Consider the following 14,186-nt stretch of genomic DNA (forward strand, 5'->3'; position numbering starts at 1 on the left):
CGTAAGTGAAACGCTTACAGTGCATGGTTTACCTATTCTTCATTTATTTGTTTATTACGTAGTGTTTTTCATAGCGATGTTACTATTGGCATTTGGAAACTGTGTAGCCATCATATGCTGACATTTATCTTTATTTATCAATTACGAGGTCATGCTGAAAAGCAATGCCTCCGAATTTTTTATGTGAAAACTCTTCAAGCTTTTTGAATAAAACAAACTTTATTAACATTATACATCTTTATTCCTCATGTCTACATATTTGTTACTCAACATAGACACTCTGGCGACGAACACATTGCTCCCAACGAAGACCAGTTTGTTGATACCGTCACTGCAGAATGTTTGACTTTGTTGACGTAGTCAAAACCTCACCTTCGCTTTTACCGCTTCATCACTATCAAAGCGAAGTCCTCGAAGGTGTTCTTTAAATTGTGGAAACAAGTGAAAATCGGATAGGGCAAGTCGGGACTGTATGGAGGATTCACCGACGCCAGTGAACCCAAGCTGTCTGCTGCAGGTTTCGCAGCGCTGGTGTGTGGTCTGGCATTGTCATGTAGAAAGAGAGGTTGTTCCAAATGTGGATGAAGTTTTTTGCAGTTAGAAATGCGATTACAATACGCTGTTTCTCACGTACTGGCGTAGCAGTTACGTTACGCACCACTGAGTAACACATTACAATTCGGAGCCCTCTAGCGGCAGTGGGTTTGCGATTAGCGTCAGCGAAGTGGGAAAATCTATCGAGTAATCTGCGAGATATGTAATTGCTCAACCGGTATTCAGAGCACAATAAAAGTTCGGAGGCACTACTTTTCAGCAAGCCCTCGTGTGAAGTTTTTCGCTTTGTAGGGACTGACATAGGCGCATTCATGTGTTTTGTAGGTGCACGGTAGAAATTCAGTTTGCTATCCACGATCCTCCATCATCACAAATTTCTCGGAATATCCTATGGCTTAAGGGATATAGCAAGAACTGGGATGATGGTTCAAATGGCTCTGAGCACTATGGGACTTAACTTCTGAGGTTATCAGTCCCCTAGAACTTAGAACTACTTAAACCTAAGTAACCTAAGGACATCACACACATCCATGCCCGAGGCAGGATTCGAACCTGCGACCGTAGCGCTCGCGCGGTTCCAGACTGTAGAGCCTAGAACTGCTCGGCCACCCCGGCCGGCAAACTTGGATGAAACAAGCTTTATAGCACAAGTAAACAAATGCTTCAATGAACACGAAACATAGCACAGTTAACGAAACACATATAAAAACACATACACAAAGATTCAGTCTTTTTTGTGATACGTGCGTGTATTTATAACATGAGGAGGTACGATTCCGAAAAGAGATTCTGCAACTGTGTAGCTTTTTGATTTCCATGAACCTGCAGTGACAGTCCGGTTTTTGTGGTTCCTCATAACAGGATTCCACAAATGTACGAGGCGTGTTTTTTAAGTAAGTACCGTTTTGAAATTAAAAAAAAGATGTGCTAAGATATCTCAATAATTTTATTTTCACATGAAAGCCTGTACCGTAATCTACTTTTCTACACAATTTCCGTCAATATTGAGGCACTTGTCTTAACGTTGTACCAGTTTTTGAATAGCATCCTCATAGAAGTCTGCAGCCTGACTTGTTAACCACTGCATCACCACTGTTTTGACTTCGTCATCGTCTTGAAGATGCTGACCGCCCAGGTGTTTCTTTAAGATGAAATATGGGTGGCCTACGTCACACCAGAATCAAAGCAACAGTCCATGGAATGGCGGCATTCACATTCACCCAGAAAAGTGAAGTTTAAGCAAACAATTTCTGTCCGTAAAATCGTGTGCACAGTTTTTTGGGACAGAAAAGGAGTATTACTTGTGGAATTTCTGCCTCGTAATGAGACAATCAATGCAGCAGCTTACTGTAAGATATTGCACAATCTGCGTCGTTCAATTCAGAAGAAAAGACGTGGCAAGTTGAGCAAGGGCATCGTTTTGCTGCAAGACAATGCCCGTCCGCATGTGGCGATTCAGACCAAAGATCTCATCACATCTTTTCGATGGGAAACTATAGATCATCCTCCGTACAGCCCCGATCTTGCGCGCAGTGACTACCATCTGTTCCTGCGCTTGAAGAAACGCCTGGGCGGTCAGCGTCTTCATGACGAAGTCAAAACAGTGGTGATGCAGTGGTTAACAAGTCAGGCGGCAGACTTCTATGAGGAGGGAATTCAAAAACTGGTGCAACGTTATGACAAGTGCCTCAGTATTGACGGAAATTATGTAGAAAAGTAGATTAAGGTTCAGGCTTTCACGTAAAAATAAAATTATTGAGATATCTTACCACGTCTTTTTTTTAATTTCAAAAAGGTACTTAATTAAAAGAACACGCCTCGTAGTTACTGCTGTTAAAGTTCCAAAAACTCAAGAACTTGCATGTTATTCCACTGTTCCTTAGACACTGTGTTTTCAAATATCTGACTTGGAAGTACAAGCGACCAAAAAACTCGGGTTTCGAAACGACAACAAAAACAAACAACGTTGGCGCCAATGTGTGGGCGAGGTATCGGTACTGGCCCCAACGCCCTTTGATGTTTAATATAAATACCGACAAGCAAAGGAGCCGTACAAAAATTGGGGCCAACGCGGATTCCAAAGCTATTTCACCTATCCACACACTGGACCAATACTGTTGACGCTTACGTTGGCCCCAGTGTGTGGTCGCGGCCTTACATAAAAAAGTGCAGTAAAAGGTAGCCTTCATCTGAGAATAGCTATAGCTGTAGACCATAATTACGCATCACTGACAGCATATTTTGCTGAGAATGAGCAGACTTATAGCAAATATTGGAACACGTGAGGCAATACTGACCCTACGAGTTATCCTAGAAAACAGATTAAGGAAAGCAAACCTATGTTTCTAGCATTTGTAGACTTAGAGAATGCTTTTGACTCTGTTGACTGGAATACTCTCTTTGAAATTCTGAAGGTGGCAGGGGTAAAATACAGGGAGCAAAGGCCATTTACAATTTGTACAAAAACCAGATGGCAGTTATAAGAGTCGAGGGACATGAAAGGGAAGCAGTGGTTGGGAAGGGAGTGAGACAGGGTTGTAGCCTATGCTCGATGTCATTCAATCTGTATATTGAGCAAGAAGTGAAGGAAACAAAAGAAAAATTCGGAGTAGGAATTAAAATCCATTGAGAAGAAATAGAAACTTTGAGGTTCGCCGATGACATTGTAATTCTGTCAGAGACAGCAAAGTACTTGGAAGAGCAGTTGAACGGAATTGACAATGTCTTGAAAGGAGGATATAAGATGAACATCAACAAAAGCAAAACGAGGATAATGAAATGTTGTCGAATTAAGTCGGGTGATGCTGAGGGAATTAGATTAGGAAATGAGACGCTTAAAGTAGTAAATGAGTTTTGCTATTTGGGGAGCTAAATAACTGATGATGGTCGAAGTAGAGAGGATATAAAATGTAGACTGGCAATGGCAAGGAAAGCGTTTCTGAAGAAGAGAAATTTGTTAATATCGAGTATAGATTTAAGTGTCAGGAAGTCGTTTCTGAAAATATTTGTATGGAGTGTAGCCATGTATGGAAGTGAAACATGAACGATCAATAGTTTGGACAAGAAGAGAGTAGAAGCTTTCGAAATGTGGTGCTACAGAAGAATGCTGAAGATTAGATGGGTAGATCGCATAACTAATGAGGAGGTATTGAATAGAATTGGGGAGGAGTTTGTGGCACAATTTGACTAGAAGAAGGGATCGGTTGGTAGGACATGTTCTGAGACATCAAGGCATCACCAATTTAGTATTGGAGGGCAGCGTGAAGGGTAAAAATCGTAGAGGGAGACCAAGAGATGAATACACTAAGCAGATTCAGAAGGATGTAGGTTGCAGTAGGTACTGGGAGATGATGAAGCTTGCACAGGATAGAATAGCATGGAGAGCTGCATCAAACCAGTCTCAGGACTGAAGACCACAACAACAACAATGGCAAGAGGAGTGGAGTACTCACGGGCATGATCTCGGCGAGGTCGTCGATGGTGAGTTGGGAGACGACGCCGACGGACGCGTCGTCCGAGGCTGGCACGACGGGTGGCGAGAGCAGTTTGCGGTAGCACAGCGACGGGAAGTGCAGGTCCAGGATGATGGAGTTGTACACGGCCAGCCCCATCAGCACGCCGATCAGGTTGTACTCGCGCAGGCTGCCCGCCTGGTCCGTGCTGAACCAGTAGCAGCGCGAGTGCGGGTGGTACACGAACATGCCGTAGTCTGGCTGGAATATCTGCCGGATCAGCAGCAGGAACCACTCCTTGGTCAGCCCACCCATGTCCAAGCCCGGCTCGCCCACAAACGATACCTTCAGCTTCTTTTTCAGATCCTTCTGCTTGCTGGCGATCTGCAACGAAGGGAACGAGGAAGTTGGAGCAGGTACACACCATCCGTACTGAGGGCGCTAAAGAATGAGCACTGTTTTTCTTTTTTAATAAGTCTTTTGACTAGTTTCTATCGGCCCACCATGATGTCCTCTCCCGTGTCAGTGTCCGCATCTCAAAGTGGCTCTCGCACCCAACGTCATTATTTTGTTAGATTCATTCCATTCTCTGCCTCTACAAATGTTTACTTCTACAGTTCCCACAAGTACCATGGAAGTTAGTCACTAATATCATAACACATGTCGCATCATCTTGGTCCTTCTTCTAGTGTGTGTTTTCCACATATTCCTTTGCTCATTGAATTTGCAGAGAACCTCTGTATTTCGTATCCTATCTTTCTGTAACGCCACCACTCAAACACTTTGTTTCTCTTCTTTTCCAGTTTTCCCACTGTCTATGACTCACTTTATGACTGAACTGTTCAACACACCTCTTTTTCTAATAAACTATAGAAGAATCCGGTACACTATAATGTGTATCACGATCAAAAGAGACCGAAACGACAAGTTGTATAATTTTCTGGACTGAGAGGAAATGTGCATTGTTGAGGCGTAACACTAATATAAAGTTAACTATTTTATGAGAAACATAATTATTTTTGCATTTCTAATATGCTTCACAATTTTGTACACTTGTAGAGTTAAGAACATTTATATTCAGTATTAAAATCATAATTATTGTTTTACATAATTATTCAAAAAGATAAAATTAATAGAAACTTGCTTTTGTCTATGAAATATTAGTTAACCCATGAACCATGGACCTTGCCGTTGGTGGGGAGGCTTGCGTGCCTCAGCGATACGGATAGCCGTACCGTAGGTGCAACCACAACGGAGGGGTATCTGTTGAGAGGCCAGACAAACGTGTGGTTCCTGAAGAGGGGCAGCAGCCTTTTCAGTAGTTGCAGGGGCAACAGTCTGGATGATTGACTGATCTGGCCTTGTAACACTAACCAAAACGGCCTTGCTGTGCTGGTACTGCGAACGGCTGAAAGCAAGGGGAAACTACAGCTGTAATTTTTCCCGAGGGCATGCAGCTTTACTGTATGATTAAATGATGATGGCGTCCTCTTGGGTAAAATATTCCGGAGGTAAAATAGTCCCCCATTCGGATCTCCGGGCGGGGACTACTCAGGAGGACGTCATTATCAGGAGAAAGAAAACTGGCGTTCTACGTATCGGAGCGTGGAATGTCAGATCCCTTAATCGGGCAGGTAGGTTAGAAAATTTAAAAAGGGAAATGAATAGGTTAAAGCTAGATATAGTGGGAATTAGTGAAGTTCGGTGGCAGGAGGAACAAGACTTTTGGTCAGGTGATTACAGGGTTATAAATACAAAATCAAATAAGGGTAATGCAGGAGTAGGTTTAATAATGAATAAAAAAATAGGAGTGCGGGTTAGCTACTACAGACAGCATAGTGAACGCATTATTGTGGCCAAGATAGACACAAAGCCCATGCCTACTACAGTAGTACAAGTTTATATGCCAACTAGCTCTGCAGATGATGAAGAAATAGATGAAATGTATGATGAGATAAAAGAAATTATTCAGGTAGTGAAGGGAGATGAAAATTTAATAGTCATGGGTGACTGGAATTCGTCAGTAGTAAAAGGGAGAGAAGGAAACATAGTAGGTGAATATGGATTGGGGGGAAGAAATGAAAAAGGAATCGAGTATAGATTTAATTGTCAGGAAGTCGTTTCTGAAAGTATTTGTATGGAGTGTAGCCATGTATGGAAGTGAAACATGGACGATAAATAGTTTGGACAAGAAGAGAATAGAAGCTTTTGAAATGTGGTGCTACAGAAGAATGCCGAAGATTGGATGGGTAGATCATATAACTAATGAGGAGGTACTGAATAGGATTGGAAAGAAGAGAAGTTTGTGGCACAACTTGACTAGAAGAAGGGATCGGTTGGTAGGACATGTTTTGAGGCATCAAGGGATCACCAATTTAGTATTGGAGGGCAGCGTGGAGCGTAAAAATCGTAGAGGGAGACCAAGAGATGAATACACTAAGCAGATTCAGAAGGATTTAGGTTGCAGTAGTTACTGGGAGATGAAGCAGCTTGCACAGGATAGAGTAGCATGGAGAGCTGCATCAAACCAGTCTCAGGACTGAAGACCACAACAACAACAACAACCTCTTTGGTTAAAAATATCGGTTATGTCGACTTATGTCGAAAGTGGAGTCCGTTAGTTATGGAGTAATGAGTTGGAAGTTGGCGAGTTATGGCATGAGCTGTTGGACTGCGAATTCGTTTGGCTTTGGCTGGAAAAGATTTGATCAATGTTTGTATTACGATGGAAGTTTCATTTGTGCTGTTTTGTAGAAAAGTATACGAAACCAAGTGCCCAGTGTCCAAAAGCCTGATCATGTCTACCAGACACGAACATTGTTACTTGGAGCAAGCTACAATATCCTACGAGCAATTCATCAAGGAGCAGGAAGAAAAAGGTACTGAGCACCTTTGCTTCTCAGCTAATTATTAGCTGCAAATTCTTAGCGATGTAAGCTAATAAAGTGCGCGTGCTTTGAATTTTATTTTTTATTTTTTATTGCTTATTCGACCTTAGAGAGCAGGGTGACTAGGCCTACATATAGTGCTGTGCTCCAGACTAATTTCTCAGCAGTTTCGTCCTGAAATTAAGGCCTATGTTTTTTTCCAAAAAACATTTTACTAAAGGAATTCCTACTTTTATGTATATCATTTTTTAAATTTCTTAGTCAGTTGACGGGAAATAAAGTAGCATGGAAAATTCTACAAATATATACAATATCACATGCTATATTGAACACAACACTTTTCAGTTGCTCGCTTGAGGACCTGGACACATAGATGGACTGGGCCGGTTGCAAGGAGCAGTCCAACCAGGTAATGGCTGGCTGTACCTGCTGAGAACGCCAAATCTGACATTCGTGAATTCATAAGTAGAATCACAGAAGGTTGAGTAAGAGAGGACAGAAAAGATAAGGCCTTACGATGAGGAAAACAAGTAACAGAAACATAGGTTTTCCTGTCTGTAAGTGGAAACAATTAAAAGAAATAGTGTTTACATGGTACTTCATTTTCTGTTAATTATCTAAGAAACTTGGAAACTGATATACTTAAAAGTATGAATGCTTTTTGTAGAATGTAGCTCTCCAGGCGACTAGAGGAAAGTACACACCTACCGGAGCTGTAGTGGACTGTACATGCACAACATGACAGTGTTGGTTGACGACGCATCGGTAAACAAATAACACAGCTTGGCGCGATTGTAATTTGTAAAGCGAATTTCAGTTTTAGTTGATAATTTTTCTGAAACAACTGTTCCCAGTTACTGTTCACTCAAATTTGCAACTCAATATCCATAATAATTATCAGTCGCTTTTGCGGTATTATAAGTGTTAACAATGGAGGCGAAACTGAATTAATATTGTGCCTAACGCTGTTTTGCTTCGTAAAACCTGACCGTGAAGTGTATAAATGGAAGAAAGACTTACACGAAGTAATAAATACGCACCAAAATAAAATTCGCAAAAGTAAAACAGTCCGAAAGATTTAATGTAAAGGGTGGCCTTCCGTTACCCTCCATCAACAACCACCACAAACCACTAAACTTAGATAAAGAACATAAGAAATACTCCTTTATATGGGGTTTCTTGGGATATGAACCATTTAGAGCTACTTGTGAGAGGCAATGCACCGTTACTGATGAAGATCTGCTAGACTGGTCATCCAAATGACAATTGAGATGAATATTGACATGTGGAACAATCGGGTCTACTGCCGGATGTTTGTGTCGCTCTGGCACAATATTTCGGCCACGTAACTCGTTGCCTTCTTCAGGTGCTACCTGAGACTGCAGTGTTGGAGGATCTTGTCCAGTATTTATGCCCAGAGGGCGCTGGGTGCTCTCTTTGCCGTCCGCGCCCGCCTGGCGCTGCTTGTAATGTGTTGTCTCTTCCCCGGTGTTCCCTCGGACGTCCGCGCCCGACTTGGGCGCCATCTGTGGCAGCTCTCTGAGGCCTGTCCTGTGTCGGGCGTTCCGTTCGCGGTCCGCGCCCGCCAGGTGCTGCTCCTGAGGTTTTTACCCCTCCCTGGTAACGGTCCATCAGCTGATGCGGCTGGTGGAAGAGGCCATGCGCGCCCTGGAGACGCGGGAATACCTTGGGGCGGTGTTCCTCGACGTCTCCAGGGCATTTGACTCCGTGTGGCACGACGGCCTCGTGTACAAACTTTTTGTGCACGGGGTCCCGACGTCGCAAGGGGTCCTACTCCGGTCGTATCTGTCCGACAGGACTTTCCACGTCCGCCTGGACGAGGGGACGTCCACGCACCGACCCATCCGTGCTGGAGTGCCGCAGGGGTCTGTTCTCGGCCCCCTGCTCTACTCCTTATTTACAGCCGACGCTCCGCGCGTGGCGCCGGTGAAGTTGGGACTCTACGCCGACGACACAGCGCTATTCGTGCGGAGTATGAAGGCAGTCGAGATGCGCCGCCTGCTCCAGCGTGGATGTGAGGCCCTTGGTGCGTGGTCGACAAAGTGGTGCCTGAAACAGAATGCGGCGAAGAGCCAGGCAGTGGTGTTCACACGAAGACCACTGCCACCAGATCTTCCGCCAGTCACCGTCATGGGAAGCCCCGTGGAGCAGGACTGGCCGCTACCTGGGAGTCATTCTCGATCAGAAGCTAACGTGGAAAGCCCACATCGAGGACGTCAGGGGCAGAGCAATAGGGCGCTTACGCGTTCTGTACCCTCTGCTCAACCCCCGCCTTGCCTCCCCACCACGCCATCACGCTGTACCTGGCGCTGGTTCGTCCAGTGCTGGAATATGCGGCCGTGGTGTGGGGCAACGCAGCCGACACACACATCAACAAGCTGCAGAGGGTGCAGAACAGGGCGCTCAAGCTCGCTCTGCGCCTACCGAGGCTCTATTCGACCGCTCGGCTACACCGCCAAACCGGCATCCCCTTCCTCCGCGACCGATTTAAACAATCGGCGCGGGTCTTTTATGAGCGGACTGTACAGTCCGACAATAGGCTCATTAGGGACTTGGGCCATCCTATTCACCACAGGCCAACCACGCGTTGGCCTGACCTGTTACGAGACTAATATCTCGTGGCAGAGAGAGGACAACTCCACCCCAGAAAACACCTCAGGCCAATTCGCACCGTGAGGAAGCCACTCCACAGATACAGGATTATGCAGGAACAGCAGTATATGCTTAGTCTGCTCCCAACACGGGTCAGGGCAGACCCGTATGGATACGTGACATTGACCCCTCCCTGGTGCTCCCACGGACGTCCGCGCCCGGCTCGTCCACCATCTGTGGTCGTGGTAGTTGTCTGGGGCCGGACCCGCATGTGGCGTTCCGTTCGTGGTCCGCGCCCGCTTGGCGCTGCTCCCGAGGTGTTGGCACTTCCCTGGTGCTCCGACGGACGTCCGCGCCCGCCTAGTCCACCATCTGCAGTTGTGGCAGCTGTCCGAGGCCCGTCTCGCGTCGGGGGCTCTGTTCGCGGTCCGCGCCCGCCTGGAACTGCTTGTAAGGTGTTGTTTCTTCCCCGGTGCTCCCCCGGACGTCCGCGCCCGACTTGGCCTCCATCTGTGGCAGCTCTCTGAGGCCTGTCCTTTGTTGGGCGCTCCATTCGCGGTCCGCACATGCCTGGCGCTGATCCTGCGGTGTTGGCACTTCCCTGGTGCTCCGACGGTCGTCCGTGCTCGGCTCGTCCATCATCTGCGGTCGTGGCGGCTGTCAGAGGCCCGTCCTGCGTCGGGAGTTGCGTTCGTGGTCCGCACCCACCTGGCGCTACTCCTGCAGTGTTCCTACTTCTTGAAGAGTTTGTTGGTTCATTTCGTTGAGCCCTGATAAGCTCCAGAGCCGGACTCCACGCCGAGCTGAGCTGGTAACCGCTGTCTCGGTTTATTAGGTTGTCTGTGACCTTGATCTCGATGGCCCCCTTTATGACACTGTCCGAAAATCTTGGCGTCTGTGTCACAAGTTTGGTGTTGTTATAGTCCATTGAGTGGCTGAGCTCCAGACAGTGCTCTGCTATGGCAGATTTTGTTGCCTGTCCGAGTCTGGTGTGCCTCTGGTGTTCCTTGCACCTGACGTCCACCGTCCTGGTTGTCTGGCCAATGTATGACTTTCCACACTGGCACGGGATGTTGTAAATGCCTGGTTTACGTAGCCCCAGGTCGTCCTTCACACTCCCTAGCATGGTCCCAATTTTGGAGTGTGGACAGAAGATACTCTTTATATCATATTTTGAAAGAATTCTGCTGATCTTTGCAGAAATAGGTCCAGCATATGGCAGGTATGCCACCTTCTTCGCCTCCTCTGGCTCCTCTTGTGTACCCTGTGGTTGACTGGTAGTACGAAGTGCCCTTTGGATGTCTGTGGAGGAGTATCCATTTCTGCTGAACACCAGCTGTAGATGTTCTATCTCTGTGGCCAGACATTCCGTATCTGACAGAGCTCGAGCCCTGTGAACTAATGTTTTCAAGACTCCATTCTTCTGTGCCGGGTGGTGGCAGCTACTGGCTTGAAGTTATAAGTCAGTGTGGGTGGGCTTACGATACACACTGTGCCCCAAAGTGCCATCTGCCTTCCTCCTGACCAGGACATCTAGGAATGGGAGTTGTCCATCCTTCTCTAGCTCCATAGTAAATTTTATACTTGGGTGGCGTGAATTTACTTGTTCCAAAAAGTCATCTAGCTTCTCCCTACCATGGGGCCAAATGACAAAAGTGTCATCAACATACCTAAGAAACCACTTGGGTTGGTAAGTGGCTGATGCAAGTGCCTCCTCTTCGTACCTTTCCATGAAAAGGTTGGCTACCACAGGTGATAAAGGGCTGCCCATTACCACTCCTTCCGTTTGCTCATAAAATTGACCCCCATAAAGAAAATATGTTGAGGTCAGTACATGCTTGAACAGGTCGAGCAGGGCACCATCGAACTTCTTTCCAATGATATTGAGTGAGTCGGTGAGTGGCACTCGTGTGAAGAGCGACACCACATCGAAACTGACCATGGTGTCAGAGTCCACGATGTGTAGCTGCCTTAGCCGTTGTAGGAAGTCCTCCGAGTTCCGAATGTGGTGTGCACATTTGCCCACATATGGTGCCAATATCTGCTGTGTCTTACGCCGATCAGTCTGGTTTCTTCAAAGAACTTCGAGCAACCCACACTATCATTTCGAGGAGAAAAAAGACAGAGTCGGTTGTGCAATCGACTAATGTTATGATGTATTCGTATACCGCAATGACGGTAATGAGTGGATTCCTGTTTCCGCAGTTTCTGTTTTCGGGAACCTCAGGGCATATTTGGATCAAAAATAAAAAGACTGTTGAAATGGCAAGAGTCTTATAAACGGCCTATCAAAAGCCGAAAAATAGGAAGGAATAATTTTTAATATTTCTTCAAAATGGTCTCTAACCAGCTGCAGAAATTAATTCACTGCTTTTGTTGGACACTTGGCCTGGACACCTCTGGCTTTGCGGAGACTTTATATAATGCAGATTCCACTCGGAGCAACCAATGTTGCTCTCAGTAAAGAATTTTTTCGATCGAGAAAGTAATTTTAAGGTAATTTTCAGACAACATAATTTCAGATACTCATTTGACGTTTATCAGGAGAACAGTAGTCTTAAATTTCAGTCATTTGCGCATTATCAGTTTCCAGCGCCACGTTTTACGAACATCTTTAAGTATGTCCAGTGTGCAGCACAATAAGCAGAGCAACAACCAGGAGCATTTCTTAGGCCACCCAATTGTGTCTAAATAAGACTAGTCGTTACTGTGAAATGCCTGAAACCATTAATTTTTCTTCCGTCAGGTGTGCGTAGTGTAAGGAAAATGTTTCTTTTCGTTATTCAAATGAAGCTTCACTTTATTTTGTCGACTATGGGAAATAAGCAGGACATTGTTTCATTGTTAGTAAAACTCACATTATTCAAAAATTATCGTAAGAACTGTGCTGCAGGAATTGTTATACAATGGTGTATGTGTAAGAAATATTTCATTTCAACAAATTAAACTCAGTATTGATGAAAGTCGTCTGTGATGTAACATCAATCATTACGTAGTTTTATTTTCTGCCAGTCCCCTTCGTAAGAATTACATCTGCAACAGTTCAGATGTCAATATGAACTGCGCATTATTCAAAAAATTAATGATACGTGACATTTTTTTGTATGGTTTAGCTGCTTCAAATTCGCTTACGTCACTCCGAATATTCGCTCTACATGGCGCTATACTCTCTTTTGTTACAGCTGATTGCGCTCTAGGCAGGAAGGGCTGCACTAAACGGTGTCATAAGTGGTTCTTCATGCGACAAAAATCAGTAACTTCAACAACTTTTAAAAAATCCTTGCAGTGTCTTAACAGCTAAAATTTCTTTGTTCTTCCTGCGCAAAAAAATTCAGGGTAGGTTTTGACATGTCGGATTGGACCATCCCTTTGTAAGTAAGACAGATGAAGTGAAAGACTCTTGCTACCTTGAAATCAAAATAACACATTCACGCGATGGAATGTCCATAGTCTGCAGACTTGCGTTCACAGTTGTAGTCTTGAGTGAAATACTGATTATGGTGATCGGACACTTCGATTTTTATTGTGTAAATTATTATTTTTGTGTATTATGCTAAAGCGATGTACCAAGCATTAATGTAAGCAAGTTATTACTGTTATAGTAAAACATTTTATATGAGATATAGTTATTGATATTAATTCGTAAGCAAATGTGGTACATTGACAGTGAGGGTGAAAACAAATTGTGAAAAAAGGGAAAATTTGGGTTAACGTCCCGTTGACATTGAGGTCATCAGAGGCGAAGCTCAAGCTCAGAATATTTCAAAACTGGTCATGGAGATCAGCTGTGCTCTTTCAAAGGAACCACCCCGGGATTTATCTGGAGCGATTTAGGGAAGATCAGCTGTGCTATTTCAAAGGAACCACCCCGGGATTTATCTGGAGCGATTTAGGGAAATCACGGAAAATCTAAATCTGGACAGGCAGACAGGGATTTGAACCGTCGTTCTCCACAATATGAGTCCATTGGCTTAACCATTGCGCCACCTCACTCGGTAAGCAAATTATATTTAAGTATGTGGGGAGAGGGAGAAGAAAGTAAGAAAGTGTGACCTCCTTCCAGAATCCAGTCCTGGGCCCATGCATGGATCATTACTTTCATTTGCTTTTGTTTACTTTCAATTCATATTCTGTGCTCATTAGACTGCTGTTTTGATGCCTCTCTCCATTGTCTCTCTCATTACATTCAAATGGTAATGTAATAATTCTTCTTCACATTCACCGAGGATACCACTGCCATCAACGAATCTTATCATTGTATTGCAATGCTGAAACCGCACTTTCCTTAGGTGATATTGTTACTTTGAATTTTGACTATTTTGTAATTGTGAGCTGAGTAGCTGTAAAGCTGTGCTAAAATGCATCCATGGACATGGAGTAGTGGATAAAACTTCCCCTGCTCTCTTCAGTTCCTCATATAGGTGATGAAATGAAATGAGCGTTTGGCGTCATTGGCCAGGAGGCCCCTTACGGGGCAGGTCCGACCGCCTTGGTGCAGGTCTTATTACATTCGACGCCACATTGGGCGACCTGCGCGCCGGATGGGGATGAGATGATAATCAAGACAACACAACATCCAGTCCCTGAGCGGAGAAAATCCCCGACCCAGACGGGAATCGAATCCGGGCCCGTAGGACGGCAGTCCGTCACTCTGACCACTTTTTTTCCCCTCAAAAGG

General features: G+C 45.0%; 1 protein-coding gene across 1 annotated transcript in view; it reads right to left on the reverse strand.

Annotated features, from left to right (window-relative positions):
* The window catches only part of LOC126235368 (probable E3 ubiquitin-protein ligase HECTD2), a 313,075-nt gene that overhangs the window by 29,090 nt on the left and 269,799 nt on the right, over positions 1-14,186 (reverse strand). Inside the window, exon 10 of the mRNA XM_049944094.1 lies at positions 4,008-4,391. Within this exon, the coding sequence (XP_049800051.1) occupies positions 4,008-4,391 (384 nt within the window). The remainder of the gene's footprint in view (positions 1-4,007; positions 4,392-14,186) is intronic.

Source organism: Schistocerca nitens, chromosome 1 (genome assembly GCF_023898315.1).
Source record: "Schistocerca nitens isolate TAMUIC-IGC-003100 chromosome 1, iqSchNite1.1, whole genome shotgun sequence".
NCBI lineage: Eukaryota > Metazoa > Arthropoda > Insecta > Orthoptera > Acrididae > Schistocerca > Schistocerca nitens.